General features: G+C 39.1%; 1 protein-coding gene across 1 annotated transcript in view; it reads left to right on the forward strand.

Moving 5' to 3' along the window:
- LOC135514376 (netrin-G2-like) overlaps window positions 1-7,490 on the forward strand; it is a 59,485-nt gene extending 51,995 nt beyond the window's left edge. Inside the window, exons 6-8 of the mRNA XM_064937819.1 lie at window positions 4,212-4,379; window positions 5,941-6,075; window positions 6,443-7,490. Coding sequence (XP_064793891.1) covers window positions 4,212-4,379; window positions 5,941-6,075; window positions 6,443-6,666 — 527 coding nt within the window. The 3' untranslated portion in view covers window positions 6,667-7,490. The remainder of the gene's footprint in view (window positions 1-4,211; window positions 4,380-5,940; window positions 6,076-6,442) is intronic.
- Window positions 7,491-18,393: the final 10,903 nt, after the last annotated feature.

Consider the following 18,393-nt stretch of genomic DNA (forward strand, 5'->3'; position numbering starts at 1 on the left):
ATCTGATGTATTCACTTCAACATCTGGTGTGCCCTTTCTGGCATCGGACACAGTTACTCCAGCATCTGATGTAGTAACACCACCAACAGATGGATTTACCTCACCCCCTGATGATACATTTATTCCAGCATCTGAGGGAGATACACCCGCCTCTGACGTGGCTACTTCAGTATCTGATGGACTGACCTCACGACCTGATGAAGCTCCTTCAACACCTCAAGCAGTTCCTCCAACTCCCGACACGGTTTCCTCAGCACCTGATCCTCTTTCCCGTACACCGGGTAGAGACACCACCCAAGCTCCAGACAAATCTACTCCAGCACCTGAAACAGATACCTCAACATCTGATGCTGCTACCCTGGCACCTGTTGTAGCTACTACAGCTCCAGACTCATCTTCAGCAGCTCCTGATCCTGCTACCCCATCTCCTGATGTAGGACCAGTTCCTGATTCAGTTGATCCAGCTCCCGATGTAGGACCAGCTCTTGATTCAGTTGATTCATTTCCTGATTCAGTTGATCCAGCTCCTGATGCAGGACCATCTCCTGATGCTGTTGATCCAGCTCCTGGTGTTGGACCAGTTCCTGATTCAGTTGATCCAGCTCCTGATGTAGGACCAGCTCTTGATTCAGTTGATTCATTTCCTGATTCAGTTGATCTAGCTCCTGATGCAGGACCATCTCCTGATGCTGTTGATCCAGCTCCTGGTGTTGGACCAGTTCCTGATTCAGTTGATCCAGCTCCTGATACAGTTGATCCAGCTCCTGATGATGCTGTTGATCCAGCCCCTGATGCAGGACCAGCTCCTGATTCAATTTATCCAGCTCTTGATTCAGTTGATTCAGCTCCTGATTCAGGACCAGCTCCTGATGCTGCCCCTCCAATGCCTGATGCTGGGGTCGGTGAGAAAGTGGAAAATAAAGAAGAAAATGTTAAAGAGGAAAAAGGTACACCATGATATAGCAACAATACCCTCCTATTTTTTTATTTACAAGTGTATGAATATTCCATCAGTAAACTATGGTAAAACTGCAAATATTGAAGGAACTATCCCACTGGGCACAGATGTAATTTCAACGTCTAGTTTTGATTTTAAATTTGGTTGACCAATCAGTTTTCTATATTGATTCGACAACAAGACATAGAATATTTTTGCTAAAATTATGTGGAGCCAACGTTGGATTAACCAATATTTGCCCAGTGGTATATTTATAATGAACAATGTTATCCTCTAATGTACAGTTGTGTATGCAGTCTATATGCTGCTAATAGGCAGTTGTGTCAGTAAGGTTTTATGACCTTTACACGAGCTGTAGCCTTATTGTCTCAACCATTTGACAAAGCCATTATCTAAAGGGTCATTCAACATGAATAAAGAATGAGTAAAAAAGTTTGAAGTTGCTCTTTTTCTGATCTCTCAATCTCTCCGATGTACACAGTTACCCCCATAACTGAAGCCAAAGGGGAAAGCAAAGAGGAAGAGAAAGAGAAAAAAAAATATTTTCAAACGAAAGACAATGAGAAAAAAGGTATATTGATTAACAGTAGTCTAGTAGTATTTGTACTCTATGTTGTGTGTGTTACAAAATATAGTTGTGTCAGATTTAAAAATAGTTTAGTATGATCCAACAACTCAACTCCGTTATGGAAACCGATGGGGATCTGTGAAACCCACTCCTCAGTCTGAAGTGAATCCACTTGAGCTGCTGAGAGGTTAGCTTTTTGGTGGAGCAACTGGGTAGACACTTCAGAAGGGGGGTCATGTGTGTTTGCGAGGCAGAGGTCCTGGGTTCAAGCCTTGATATGAGCTGAATCAGGAGGAAGCGGTACTCGTTAAGCAAGCAGTGTGACATCCTTTACAATGGTGCCAATTGACTCAGATCTGCAGTTGCGCTCAGCTCAATGCTGGGTTCCCCGTGGAGGGAATTTGGGGGGGTGAAGGTAGCAGTTGGGGATCTGGGAAACTCCACTCGCGCTGCCGAACAGCTAGCTGGGTAAGACGCTTCAGGAGGGCGGCCATGTTTGTTTGCGAGGCAGAGGTCCCGGGTTCAAGCCTGAATCAGGAGGGAGCGGTACTCGCTAAGCAAGCAGCGTGACGTCCTTTACATTAGCGTTAGCATGTCAATTTGTAGTGGTGTCAGTAACCATTCATGTGAATTCCCTGAACCAACTCAATGGGGTTGAAGTTGGAGTGTTAGTCACCTGGTTGCTATAGGAAAACATCCCCACTGGGTGTCAGAGCGCAAACAGATAATTGATGGATAAAATAGGTTGCGGAAAAGCCATTTTTGGATGAGCCCAAGTCCCAGTAGGATACCTGATCCATGGTTTCAGGAGGCTATTGACTCAAAGCACCAGGCTGCTGACAAGCATTAGAAGTCGTCTGTGTGTTTTGTCAAACCTAGAGCAGCTAATGTATTTTTGTTGTTGACAAGGATCATGTGGTACAGAATATGCCACATAGTATTGTGTGGGTGATTCTGTCACCACTCAGACTCCACTCATCAGCTGAAGCTGAACCAGTATTGCAAACTAAACATCTTTGCTATGAACTATGATTCCAATCACTTGATTTGGCACTAAACGGGAGAAACGGACTGAAGCTCATTTCGTGTTATGTTTAAACGTTAAAATAAAATAATTGTTACGTTTCCCTAATAAACACCACCCAGGTAGGCATTTTATTGCTGGTGAGATGGATTGTCTGAATGGGACTGAGATGTTGTTCTTGTAGAGGAATGAATATCTACACTTTGTGAATGACTAAACGTCGTGGTAATATACAATACTGTGTGTTAATGTGTAGATTTCAATGGTTTATGGAATGTATGAGGTCTTTCTCTGTGAATCATGCAAGATGTCTGAGCAGTTGGCACCCTATTGTGTTTCAGGATTCCTTTGGCATCAATTGTATATTTTAGTAGTCATGATATTTCAGACACTGTGTAGTAGAGGCTTGTACACATTGGCATGTTAGTATTATCTATAACACAGTTAAATAGATCCTTTATTTCCCAAGCGGTTGTAAAACTGTTGATTCCTGGTGGGTCCAAATACAGCGAGTCTAAGGTTGCATACGTCCAGTTTCAAGGTAAGACATGATTTACCACAATGAAGCTTTGAATCTGTTTGGTCTAGAGAACTGTGGAAAAATGACCAGTTTGTCCAGTCTTTTTCCTTCATTCATTTGTCTTTTTTTTTCCCCATGCATTTTTATGTTGCACGTTTGGGTTTTGTTTGCTTCGTAAGGTAAGCAACTTATTTCCCCTCCATTTATAGTATTACTGTCGTTACCTTTTTATTGTGAACTTGTAATGAAATCTCAGAACCTATAGGGTCTGTGTCGCAACGGATTGTATAGTGTCATTTGTGTGGATGACTGTGTTAACTGTGGATTCCTTTGTGATATAGTGACCATTCTTTCAACAATCTGTAGGGTAATAGGCCCCCGTCCCCGTCCCCCTGTCCCGTCCCGTCCCACTGCTCTACTCTGTGGTACAGCAGGTCTTCATATTACACCAGCAGCATCTTTTTTAAATAGCGTGTCAATAATGAATCCCCTCTAAGCAAAGAGATGTAACATGATGCCTGATTAAATAACTAAACTGTCAGCTAAATCGTCTTGTACATTAGCATTACATTTTTTAAATTCAGATTCTTGTAGTATGATGGAACAAACTCCTAAAGCATTATAAGCTTCATTGTGACATCATATATATATATATATATATATATATATATATATATATATATATATTGATTTACACCTAATTAAAATATTATATATATAATATTTAAATTAGGTGAAAATCAATGAATCAATCGAAAAAATATATAATGCAAACTAAATTGACACCTTGGTGTATTTGCTCTACCAATTGTTTTTATCCCTTGGTAAATCAATGTGCAGTATTCAGAGACCTAATTGTTAGCTGGTTGAATACGGCAGATTTGAGCTTATTGAGGTCAAGTGATTTCCCATGGGGTCACAAAGTCAGGAACTGGTTTCTGAACTCAGCATACTTCAGCTCTATGGAGCTTGTTATGTCTTGCCTATTTGGCTTTTGTATGATGAGTGAAACAGTTTTGGGGTATACCTAAATCTCTGAGTGCTACCTCTGCATTTGAATAGGACTCCATTCCTTCCTCTTCCTCTTCCTCATCCTCCAGCACCTTGTACTAACCCTACTCTGCTCTTCCCCCCCTGTCAGACTGCGAGTGCTATGGCCACTCGAACCGCTGCAGTTATATTGACTTTATCAACATCGTGACTTGCGTCAGCTGTAAACACAACACTAGGGGGCAGAACTGTCAGCACTGCCGACTGGGATTCTTCCGGAATGTCTCTGCCGAGCTGGACGATGAGAACGTTTGTATAGGTCAGTTAGGATCTCTCCTCACTGTCTTACCACACAAACTCCACCCTCAACGCACTCACTATAAACAGCTATGAAGAGTTTAACCCGTTTGCCCATCAGTGACATGTCCACACATACAGCGTTTTACCACTGACTTTCTCCATGAACATTTACACATGGATATTACACGGTGGAAAAGGTTGATGAAGACGTTGATAAAGGCATAACAAGACAGCCTATCATTTTTGTATTGCCTTCAATCCCTACTAATTGCCTGCAAACCTCTGTGACGTGTCTCCTGTATGACCCCATTGTAGCTCAACAGGATTAAAAGCACGATCCTTCGACCGTGCTAACGGCTAAAGAGAATCGTAGAAGATGAGCTGATCATTTATTTAGAAATGCTTTGAACACATAAACATTCATACCATAAGCAGCCTTTATAAAAATGCGAAGGAATTACAATTACACATGCAGGATATAAAGAGGTCAAGTGTAAGTGTACTTTTACATATCTTCTGCCATACGTATTAGAATTGTGCTTGGTGGTGCCCATGCGTCTTATTCCACTCCCCACTTATCATTGGGTTAGGTGGAAGTAACTGTATACTTAAGGAATACAGCCAGTGCCAAAATTGCATTTAACAATCAACAATTTGAAACAACATGTAACATTCGGGTGCATTTATAAACTATTTATTTGGACAGCAAGAAAATGACAATTTCAACCAATGAGTTTTCATGGTTTAATTATTGATTTTGATATACATTCATAATAAATAGTCTTACCTTTTTTAAACCCATTATTGTGTTTACCTTAAAGTAATATCAGAGCCATTCATCAGTGTAGTAACATTTTGCTACACAAATACCACTACACATACCATTGCACTACCACAGCACAGTACCGAGCAGGAATGACACAATGGCATACTGACACCTACTGGAGGCTCACTCAAACACAACTGGGTCGTGTTCATTTGGACATGCAACAGAAACAAAAATCAGCATTTCTTACTTGGAAAGTTATTCTGTTTGGTGCCAAATGAACACAACCCTGTTTTACCGGTTTCCGCTTGGGCAAAGCTGATATTTCTCTCAATGATTAAACAATGACGTCAGCTGAACTCTTAAAACACACATTGTATGACATTTTATCAAAATAGGTTTGCCACAGAATTCAGTGCCAGTGTTATAAGACACAGCTGTGAATTGGGCCTGTAGTCTTCAGGCAGAAAACAAGACATACAGTAGAGAACATGGCTTGAAGCAGGTATTAGAGAGAAATAATAAAGCAATGCCTCATGCTGTCATAGTTTCCTCAGGGTGAGAGCGACGCCTTAGGGAACAAGTCAAAACCGACAACGCCTACATTTTCCCTTCAGGTAAAGAGATGAAATGTTCATAGAATCATCAGTATCAAACGGATAGCCTACCACTGACCTGTTCATCTTTATATGGGCACATGTGACCAGGGCGAGTGAAACTGCTGTTTCAGCTAGATTGATGAGTACTGATCTTAGATGTACTGTATTTTTACCCTCACTAAAGCAGTAATGTGTTGTTAATCCCTTTTGTGCAGAGTGTAATTGTAATCAGCTGGGATCCTTCCATGCTCGGTGCAACGACACAGGGTTCTGCCAGTGTAGAGATGGCTCCATTGGGCCGAAGTGTGAGGACTGCCTGCCTGGATACAGCTGGAGACAAGGTTGCTCCCGTAAGTCGGGGTGTGTGTGAGTGTGTGAAGTTAAATGAAAGGTAAAGTTAAGACCAGTAGCCTACAGTTGAGCAGTTTGCCAATTGAATGGGAATCAATGCACAGTGAGCTCCATGAGTCCTTTCAAGGTCATGTAACAATCTGGCAAGCTTCACTGTAAAATCAGTCCTTCAACAGAAAATGTCAACCGTACAGGTAAGGTCAAAACAGGTGTCTTTTTAATGTATAGTACTCGTGGCCAAAACCAGTGAACGTTTCTCAGGGTGTCCTTCAGCGACTCTAGGCTTGAGTCATTCAGTGTTCACACGGATCCTATTCCCTTTGTTTCCTCCCTCCTTCTCCATCTCCTCCCTGTCTCATCTCGTAGCCAACGTCTGCGATGATGAGTTCCTGCTGTGCCAGAATGGAGGCACCTGCTTCCAGAACCAGAAGTGTCTGTGTCTGCCAGAGTATAAGGGGGTGCTGTGTGAGCAGCTGCTCTGCGAGGGAGAGAGGGGCTGCAGCGGTGCCTCTGCCTCCTACGTCAGCCTGGCCGCCATGCTGAGCTGCTTTCTAGCCAACGCCCTGCTTAGAATAGTCACTGCTTGCTGAGCCACAACCAGGACAGCTGGAGCACACCTGGCTGTAGTTTTGGGACCCTCCACCCGCCGCGCTAACCTCAGTCTCACGGTGCCGTTGCATTCTGAAACAGTGTTTGCGGGCGCCAAGCCTCTCGTCGCCTCGCCACAATGAAACAAAGAGAGAGTTCCTCTCTGGCTCTCATTCTGAAAGCCAGTGCTGAAAGAATGTATACCAAAAAAAAACAAAATCACTATCTAAGAAAAGTTTAAAGAGCGTTGAGTATTCTTTATGAAACAGTTTTTTTTTTTCTTGTCGTACATCTCAGTTTGTTCTCACTGAAATACTGCACTTAGCCAACTTGTTTTCTGAACGGAGATGGTTGTAAATCACTGCTGAGGCCTACCAATGCCAAGTTTCTCTTACTCTCAAATTCACATTTCCTTACTTTGCTGCATAGCCTGTTTGTTTCCTGGCAACCATCATTGAACTGAAAAGAGTGGGGAAATATGAGTAAAACATGTTTTAATCAGAGTTGATGTTTCAGTGGCTTGTGGTGGAGAATCAATTGTTGCATGGAAATCATGAAGCAAAGAGAGGGAGTATGACCTATCCAAATTGAACAAATCTATGTATATTTCAAAGGAAATATATGACTATTGTATATGAACATTGTTTGAATATTTTTGGTAGAAATTGTTATTTTTGTTCTAAGTAAACGTTATCATTCTAAAGAAAATGACCCATGAGCTTTTTACTCCTGTAAACCTTTCTGAGAATGTAACTGAAGATTTGGATGATGTTCCTGATTCCATTGGATAAAGACAGTTGAAGGAATAAAGCGTGAAGGTTTGAAAGATCAATCATTTGACTCCAGGGTTTTATCGCAACACACACACTCGCTCTCTCTAACACGTGAATGCAATATTTCCCGGAAGAACACATTTCTGTAACATAGTTTTAGGCACTTCTTATTATATTGGATCTTGAGATCACGAACAAGAGCATTATCATTAATCCCTTATCAAATGTCTATAACAAAACATGTACAGTTGCAAGAGCTGCATTGATCTATTCATTTTAGCTCGCACAACATGAAATCATGGAGTTGATACTACACTATTATGATTTTATACGTATCCTTATACTGTGCTTCACAAGCCTGCTATGTAAGTGAAATCAGATCTGGATATTCGTCATGAAATTCTGTTTTGAAACTGCATATGGAATGTGAAAGCCCATATCCAAAATGAACGTCTTCCCAGCTCTGGGTTTTAGCAGCCCATATCCAAAATGAACGTCTTCCCAGCTCTGGGTTTTAGCAGCCAATGATATTAGAGGACAGAGCTGTGGAGCACAATATAGGATCGATACACGACAAATCCTCAACGGAAGAAGAGCACCGCAATTGGAATTATTTTGTGCTTGCGACCCATTATGGTTCCATAAAATGTATATGATAGAGAGCCTACTAATTCAAAATGTAAATGTTTGCTCATAACAGAAACATGACAAGTTAGGTCTTAGTTGTGTAAAGTACTTCAGTAAAAATGCTTTTAACTGCTACTTAAGTAGTTTTTTGGGGGGGGGGGGTGGTATATATGTAATTTACTTTACTATTTATATTTTTGACAACTTTTACACTTACTTCAATACATTCCTAAAGAAAATAATGTACTTTTCCCTGACACCCAAAAGTACTCTTTACATTTTGAATGCAGAAAACGAAAATGACCCAATTCACACACTTATCAAGATAACATCCCTGGTCATCCCTCCTGCCTCTGATCTGGCAAACTCCTTAAACACAAATGCTTCATTTGTAAATGATGTCAGAGTGTTGGAGTGTGCCTTTGGCTATCCATATTTTTGTCTTAATTGTGCCATCTGTTATGCTTAAAATAAGGAATTTTAAATGATTTATGCTCCTACTTTGACTTTTGATAATTAAGTATATTTTAGCAATTGCATTTACTTTTGATACTTAAGTATATTTAAAACCAGATACTTTAAGACTTTTACTTAATTTGTATTTTACTGGGTGACTTTCACTTTTACTTGAGACATTTTCTATGAAGGTATCTTTACATTTATTCAAGTATGACAATGGGGTATTTTTTCCACCACTGTTAGGTCTTCGCGGTTAGCCATCAGGACTCCAGCTACACTAGTCTTGGGTAAGTGAGCACACAGATCTTGCACTTGAAGGAAAAGTGGTCTACTGATACTGAGTTATTAGTGGTGAGGGACAACGTTCATTTTAAATTGAATGAATTATGTTTGTTTGGTCGACTTTTAGGTATGGCTGTTAATATTCAGCATGAGTAAAGAATTTTGAATTAGCAACACTAACTTCACTGTGTGGGTATGTGGCCAACTCTGAAACAGAGACTGCATCCTCAGCAGGAACAATACTGCTCTGACTTATAGCCCAACAGCATCACTCATCTGAAATCTCTTCAACTACTACAGGGTAAGTGTGCACTCATAGGGGACACGCTATAACACCTGAGTGTGGAGTTCCCTTCTCAACTTTCTCTTCCACTAAATGATAAGCTTAACATTCAAGCACTATGGACATCATTGACATTTTTTTCAGTCAGGCATCAATCGGTCATTGGGCAAGGAAACAAAATGGATGTCCAAGAAACCTGGAGACAAATACAAGTAGAGGTCACGTCTCCTGATGGATGAGTCATTAGTGGACTCTTATTTTCTTTAATACAACACCTCATTTCCATTATTGGAATGAAATCAACCATTTTCTTTTTAGACATGTCTCAACAAAGCCCACAATGACGAATCAAAGGTATTCACTCTGTTTGCAAACATACAATTATCAATTCCCAAAAACTAATAGAAAAAGAAAAGCAATATGCCAAATGTAAAAGATAGTGTTTTCCATGATCATGCATCTCTGTATATGACTTCCTTATACACTGCAGGAGAGCAGACCTTCTGACAGTGATGCTGTGGTTGGCACCTATCATCTTGGAGGGCACCTTCAATCCAGACATTAATGACCAACCCTAAACCTCACCTCAAGAGATTGATGAATTCAAAAACAAATGATAATACCTGCTTTTCTTATTGAAACTTCACAAATTGAACACCTCTGATTGGCAGGTACATTTGCTTCCTTGATACATTTTTGGCAACAGCAGAGCAGATGTATTTTGTTGGGCTCAGAGTCCACTATTATATCTTCACTGACCAACCCCAGGAGGTTCCACCCTTTGGAAGGTCCCTTACCTTCGTCCTGGTACCCAGGTTTAGGTCTCTCTCTAGAGGATGGAGAGTGTGCAAAGCTGTCATCAAGGCAAAAGGTGGCTACTTTAAAGAATATAAAATATCAAATATATTTTGAGTTGTTTAACACTTTTTTGGTTACTACATGATTCCATATGTGCTATTTCATAGTTTTGACGTCTTCACTATTATTCTACAATGTAGAAAGTAGTTTTAAAAAAATGGTAAAACACCTTGAATGGGTAGGTGTGTCCAAACTTTTGACTGTTACTGTATATATATTCCGGACATTACTTGTTCTGCTGTTTCTTAATTTGGGGCGGGGGGGGGTTGTGTGTATTGTTCTTGTATTGTTAGGAGCTAGAAACATAAGCATTTCTCTGAACCTGTGATGACTTCTGCAAAATACGTGTACGAGACACATACAATTTGATTTGATTTGAGTTGATTTTGATTTGCTCTTACACCCAATATAATCCTTTTTTGGTTCGAAAGGCGCAAAAGGTGACAGACAGAAATGTGGCTGAATAAATTCATTATAGACTGTCTACTGACTGTCTTTGCATTTTGTTCCACTAAATGTGTTTGTCACATTTGTTGGTACAGTCGGAGCCATACAATTGTAGCTCAGGACTATACCAGAGCCTACCAATACATAATTGGAGCAAACTAGATTCTGTATTGTACTTTTGAGATGTAGATTCTGTGATCATTATATCCATGCGCCCATTGGCCATTCCTGCCACACCCTGATCTGTTTCACCTGTCCTTGTGATTGTTTCCACCCCCTCCAGGTGTCTATTGGACTCTGAACTGGTTTTTACCTTTTGCCTGTACATGACCATTCTCTTGCTTACCCCTTTTTGGATGAATTAACATTGTAAGACTCCAACCATCGGCCTCCTGTGTCTGCATCTGGGTCTCCCCTTGTGCCTTGATAATTCCAAAACACCAACTGAAGAAGATTGAAGAATAAACGAGAATGTGGAATTTTATGATTTGAAATTAACTTTTTATGTAGCTGCTTTTTGGAATAGCGGTTAAGACCTGGTAATAGTTTGTCCTAATTATTTTGGTGCGTAAAACATATCATTTTATCTGTTCTAAATGGTTTCTCACTGGGCATGGATGTCATCGGTGTTGCTTGTAACACCAGGCTGTTACCATGGTTACCATGTGATGGAAATGTTATTGTTTGTGCTTTTCTAATAACCAATTTCTGTGTTATATTCATGTGCTTTTCTTATAACTATTTTTGTGTTCATGCAAGTGACTGATTGAACGAATCTTCACTATCAGTATTTGCAATTTAGCAGTACGCCCAGACCCTTGTTTTGAGAACGATATCTCAATTTCACTGTCTCAGCTTAGAGAGAAGATGCCTCGTGAGGTATTGGTCTGTCACATGCATGACCCAGTTTTGGTCGTTCACATGAATGAAGCAAAAATGAATGATGAATTAATTATGAATAAGTTAAATCATGCAAATAACTTGTCTGTATATAAGAGAACTAACGGGACTGCCCCGGGAGAGCTCCTCATCGACATGTGTACTTGGTGCATTTAGTTGGTTTGAACCTCTCCAGCACGCTGTTAATAAACAATGATTAACTTAAGATTGACTTCGAGTGTCAATGTGTAGAATTTCAGCGACAATTTGGCTTCATGAACTGCGATGATTGATTCCGCATGCGGAGCGTTCGAGTGGGGGTCTGCATTTTGTGAAGCATGAGGGAAATTCCCGTCTGACCAAAAGAGGGACCAGACCCTTACTGTGAGCTGCCGAGGAGAGGACACATCATCTGTGAACAATTGAGGGACATGTCTCATGATTTCGGTAAGTCAATTTAAATAAATGTATATAAAAAATGAAAACATATAAAAACAATTAAACTAAACATAAATATGTAGAAGGGGGGTACCACTAGTCCTAAGTCAAGTAATAGCACGAAGTGAATGTGGATGGGAAAGCTGTGTGAGTGTGGAGTTACTGAGTGAATGTGTGAAAGTGTGTGTTATTCTTTATGTATGCGGCAAAACTATACAATCTATAGGGACCATGGTATTTATGATTACAAAAACTACTGAGACTATAGATACGCGATACTATAGATACTATAGAGAGTATAATGTTTACATACCATACATTACTCGTCTCATATGTATATACTGTACTCTATACCATCTACTGCATCTTGCCTTTGCTGTTCGGCCATCGCTCATCCATATATTTATATGTACATATTCTTCTTCATTCCTTTACACTTGTATTAAAAGATAGTTGTTGTGAAATTGTTAGATATTATTGCATGGTCGGAACAAGAGGCACAAGAATTTCGCTACACTCGCATTAACATTTGCTAGCCATGTGTATGTGACCGATACATTTGATTTGATTTGTATAGCTACTGTAGAGACTATGGCGACTATAGAGGAAATGCTTCAGTGATACATATGACATAAGAAGGCTAGAGCTAGTCTTATTAAGAAGTCTAGAGCGAGGGAAAGTCACAGTACCATAGAAAGCCCCACTGACAGCTGCCTGTTGGCATTTATAAAAGAAGTGACTACATGGTCTGCAGCTAGAAAAAATAACATGTGGTGTTATAATATATATGTATAATATAATATATACTGTATGTTTAAAAAAACAATCCCAGCCCCCTTCCCCGCAGGAGGCCTTTTGCCTTTTGGTAGGCCGTCATTGTAAATAAGAATTTGTTCTTAACTGACTTGCCTAGTTAAATAAAATAATAGTAATAATAATTTAACTGACAACATCTTAACTTTAGCTCAATTATATTCATTATTATATGAAAATCATTATTTACAAGTTAATGGCATGCCAATTACAGAAAATAGCTTATGGTTGTGAGTGTGATGAAAAAAAGCAGGGCATTCTACCGGAGAATGTTATATCCTAATATGACGTTGGTGCAGGTCATGTTGTTCTTCACATTACCGTCTCTGGTAAACACACTATATCAAATAAACTCTAAGTATATATGTCACATGCACAGGATACAGAAGATGTAAACGGTACAGTGAAATGGTTACTTGCATAGTGGAGTCTTTTGTTTAGACATGTAGCTAGCTAGCTAAACAATGAACCATAATCCCTACTCATAACATTAACATTAACATTAAAACTAACCAACTTAGTTTAACGTTAGCTAGCTAGGTAATATTAGGCTATAACTAATAATGCAAATGGCTCTGAGATGAGAATAATGCTACTACACAGATCATACACGTAACATTAGCTAGCTAGCTAACAATACGCTTTTACGCTTTTACTTTGACAAATTTAGAAACATATAATATCTGAAAATGTAGACTCTCTTACCCTAATACATGGATGAACTCTTCTTCCTCACTGTCACAGATGCCATGGTTGCCCTTAGTTTGCAGATGTTATCCTCATACAGGTGTTTTATACAGCAGCCTTCTTTGTGTTCTCTTTTCAACTCCCTCCACATATTTATAATTAAACACCAGAATTTTCTCCATCTACTTTGCTATCATACTCTGCTTCCACCGGACATTCCACTGATTTCAAAACTCGTTCCTCCAGAAAGTGGAGAGCATCTTTCAAAAAAGCTGCATTAGAAAGTATTACCTACATATACTTAGCAGTTTATGTTATAGACAGAAGCGTTCTACATGGCAGACCAATCCGAACTCATCTCTCGCCATGTCCAGCTTATCCATTATCTCAGCCAATCATGGCTAGTGAGAAGGTCCTTGTCTTTTTCTGTGGCTAAACCAACCAGGCTCGTAATTTAACAATTGTATTCGTATTTACAGATGGCATTCAAGTTTGGTATTAAGGCACAAGAAAGTTAACATTTTCTAAAAGGCATTTTGGTGAAAAATAAATGTTTACGTTCAAATGCCTCTCATGTGAAGTAGTGACGCGCAACGTACGCCTAGTTTCCTGAAACGAGTCACATACTGTATGTAGCCTTAGAAAACAAGGTTCATGCCTAAGACACTGCATTCCAGTGCTTGAGATGTCACTACAGATCTGGATTCAATCCTGGCCTGTGTCGCAGTCGGCCGCGACAGGGAGACTCATGAGGCGGTGCGCAATTGGCCCAGCGTTAAGAGAGGGTTTGTCCTTGTCCCATTGCGCTCTAGCGACTCCTGTGGCGGGCGGTTGCGCATGCACACTGACTTAGTTGCCTGTTGGATGATGTTTCCTCCAATACATTGGTGCAGCTGGCATCCAGGTTAAGTGAGCAGTGTGTCAAGAAGCAGTGCGGCTTGGCAGGGTCGTGTTTCGGAGGACACATGGCTCTCGACCTTCGCCTCTCCCGAATCCGTATGGGAGTTGCAGCGATGGGACAAGACTGTAACAACCAATAGGATATGACGATATTGGGGAGAAAAAGGGGTAAAAAGAAGAAGGGAACAAAAAGTCATACATCATTTCTAAAATGGTTTCTTCCCATTATTGATAAACATGCAAAAAGAGCAAAAAGAGTGGCTAATGAGTGAGCCTGCACATTTGACTACAAATTGAGAAATGATGTGACTAAATTCAACAAAACTGTATTATGAAGCCAAGATCAATGATATAAAGAATTATGGAAAAAAAACAGAGTATATTAAATGAAATTATGGGGAGAAAGACAAATTCAACTCCATCTTTCAGCGAATCAGAGGGCTTGTTCATCACAAAACCATTTGATGTTGCCATTTCTTAGAATGATTACTTCATTGACAAAGTGTGTATGTACTGACGTACTGTATGTGTAACTGATAGATGCACACTCACACACTACATGTTAATGTTTTTAATGGGGCTCCAAATAAATCAATTAAATCAAATCCAAATCAAATGCACAGCCCCATGTCGCAAGGATCTGTACACAACTCCTGGAAGTTTAAAATGTCCCAGTTCTTCCATGGCCTGCATACTCACCAGACAAACGTGGCAAAGAAATGTACTTTATGCCTGAATACAAAGCGTTATGTTTTGGGCAAATCCAACACAAAACATCACTGAGTACCATATTTTCAAGCATGGTGGTGGCTACATCATGTTATGGGTATGCTTGTCATCGGCAAGGACTCTGGAGTTTTTTTAAAGGATAAAAAGTATAGAGCTAAGAATAGGCAAATTCCTAGAGGAAAACCTGGTTCAGTCTGCTTTCCAACAGACACTGGGAAACAAATTCACCTTTTAGCAGGACAATGACCTAAAACACAAGACTAAATATACACTGGAGTTGCTTACCAAGACAGCAATGAATGTTCCTGAGTGGCCTAGTTACAGTTTTGACTTAAATTGACTTCAATATATATGGCAAGACTTGAAAATGTCTGTTTAGCGATAATCAACAACCAACTCTTGACAGAGTTTGAATATTTTTTTAAAGAATAATGTGCATATGTTGTACAATCCAGATCTACACAGTTCTTAGAGACTTGCCCATAAAGACTAACAGTGGTAATCACTGCCAAAGGTGATTCTAGCATGTATTTTACTCAGGGTTGTGAATACCTATGTAAATTAGATTTTTTTGTTTTCATTTTCAATAATTTTGCAAACATTTCAAAAAAATGTTTTTCGCTTTGTCATTATGGGGTATTATGTGCTTTAATTTTTTTTAATACATTTTGAATTCAGGCCATAACACGACAAAATGTGTAATAAGTCAAGGGGTATGAATACTTTCTGAAGGCACTTTGTATAGACATAACATATTTAGCCTCATATAGTACGCTATATTTTTTTCCTTAGGGAAAATTAACTTCATAGCAAAATAAATATCACAAGGCAGAAACAAAATATACAAGACAGAAACACCTTACACACCTAACTACACTCTCCATAGAACACTGATCTTCTCTTAGCAACAATAAGTGATGGGGTTATCATTGAAATTCCTGTCCTGAATGTTCAGACTCATTCATATTGTAGACCTTTAAAAAAGGAGAGTAGGAGTGTTATCAAAGTTGTTTGCCGATTTACCATGGGGTCTGTGATGTGTACCTCACTTGGATGATGTATTGGTCAACAGCCCATCTTCCAGATAGGGAGCAGAGGGAAATCTGTAGTCTACTCTCTATGGACAAGAACAGCCACTAAGATGAGCATTTCTCTTTCAGTGTTGGGATATGTGTATTATTTCTAGGTCCTTGCCAGCGGAAAACAACTGGTTGAAAATACATAATTTGATATAAATGACGTCATTAGTTTCTGGTTGTAATAGTCGTCATGCCAACCAAGTTTGCCTGCTGCCTGTTATGTGCATACTAATGATTGAATCACTGTACTTGCTTTAGTGATGCCACTGGCTGGTGATCTTTCTAAAATATTGAATTAATCAAACGACAGCATTTGAGATTGTGAGAATAAATACCATGTATGAAGACACTACATGGTTAAAATAGCGAAATAAATCTTTAATAAGTCTTGTTGCATTTGTACATAAATTACATACACTTTAGTAGACGTATTCTTGTTACCATTTCCACAAATCAAATGATTATTTTAACATTCATACAAAAGTTATGAGTTTGCAGTAACAACACGGCAAAATATTGTTCAGTACTATATAGAGCAAGGAAAAGAGAATAGTTTTGGTAAGTCTCTCTTCTTGCAAAATGGTTGAAAAACCTCCCTAAAAGAACTGGGAGACCATGAAGCTGTACAATATTGTGAATTGATCTGTGGTTTCTGGTGCAGTATATACTATTTCCTTTCAATAAAATATCATAGCGGGACAGATGCACCTTTGGCTTTGAAAGAGAAAATCAATTGAAACCCTCTAAAGACATTTTCTCTTGTCTGAGCAGGTTGGGTGCAGTAAGACCACTTGAGGGAAATAGAGAAGCACAGAATGCATACTTCTCTTTATACCTGCACCTTCAAAACAATACATCATGAGGGCATTTTATTAAATCAAAAAACAACATAGAAATTCAATAAATAAGGAACTAATATAAACAAACATAATTTAGAGCATACCATACATACAATTTTACATCACTTTTAACATTTTGAAGAACAGAACATACTTTAAAAATGATCATTCTGTTTAAGCTAAACCATTTCCAGACCAGACACAGTGATTCATGTCACCAAGAACCGTTTGAAGTGCCTCTAACTTCATGAAAGCAGACCTCTAGTGTTTTCAGAGGAGAATTTGCAGAAGTCAGAATTGAGAATTGAATTGAGACCACCTTTGATGGTTGCTAAAATTAGCTACCTGCAACTTCAATAAGACTACACAAAAAGCCTTTTGAGTCCACATTTTTATAGCTTTACGGTTCGATTAAACCTGAATCACGATAGTTCAGCGCTATAGCACAATAGAAATGTAAAGGCAATTTCCAATTGAGCCGACATTTGCATTCTTTACCAAGAGTGCAGACTCCGTGAACTCCGGAACATTGCCTTTAAATTGAAATCGCGCTATAGCGCTGAACAGCCGCGGTATGGATTGAATCGAGCCCTTAATTGACACAAGAGGGAATTGAAACTATCAATGAATCTGGTTTATACCTCAGTTACAGCCTATAACCCCAAATGGATGTTTTGTTCTTTACTTTGGATAGAAGGTATTCTAAATGAAAGAGTGTTTCTGTTGGTTGAAAGTGCATATTGTAGGGTCCTTAGCTAAATTCCAGAAGTGCAAAGGTAGAGGAGTGGCCAGGTATTTGAGTTCAGTCCTATTCTATTCAGCACGGACAAACTGCAAACTAATATAGGACTGGCCCACACACAACCATTTAAACACACAGTAAACTATGTTCATCAATATCATTCATTTAACAGCATCAATAAATGGTTAATTTTTAACCAAGAATACCCACCTATGAAAAGGGAATAATGGCTCAAGTGATGTGTGAAATTTCTACTGAAGGAGAACCATAATTAGTCAGAACCTCTTAAAATTGTAATATTAGTACAGTCGAGTTTAACACAAGGAACACTTACTGTACAAATACTATTCCAAACAATCAATAAAAATACTGTGAACGTTTTATATACATCTGAGGCATTTAAACCTCTAAATAGACTAATATTTAAGCATATACAAAGTATGCAAAAAATGAAATAGTTGAGCTCTTTCCTTACTATTAGCAATTTAAAACAAAGTGAGCTTGTTGTGCTACTGTAGTCCTGATATGATACATGCAAAAAATTCATTTGAGGTTAAGAAAAGAAGGTCAAATATACAGGTAGAATACAGAAACACTTGCTGTTGGGATGTGTTTTCAGCAAAGCTCTGTATCTCAAAGCTGGTCAACAGAGGAGGCTTTCACCGACAGAGTTGTTCACGTGGCAACATATACTATATGTTTTTGCTATTGAAGTTTGAAACAAAAACAGTGGGGTAGAAAACAGCCATTGAGTAAAATTGAAGATTGATGCTACAGTGTACTATATATACAGTGGGGCAAAAAAGTATTTAGTCAGCCACCAATTGTGCAAGTTCTCCCACTTAAAAAGATGAGAGGCCTGTAATTTTCATCATAGGTACACTTCAACTATGA

The sequence above is a fragment of the Oncorhynchus masou genome, chromosome 25 (assembly GCF_036934945.1).
Source record: "Oncorhynchus masou masou isolate Uvic2021 chromosome 25, UVic_Omas_1.1, whole genome shotgun sequence".
NCBI classification, from domain to species: domain Eukaryota; kingdom Metazoa; phylum Chordata; class Actinopteri; order Salmoniformes; family Salmonidae; genus Oncorhynchus; species Oncorhynchus masou.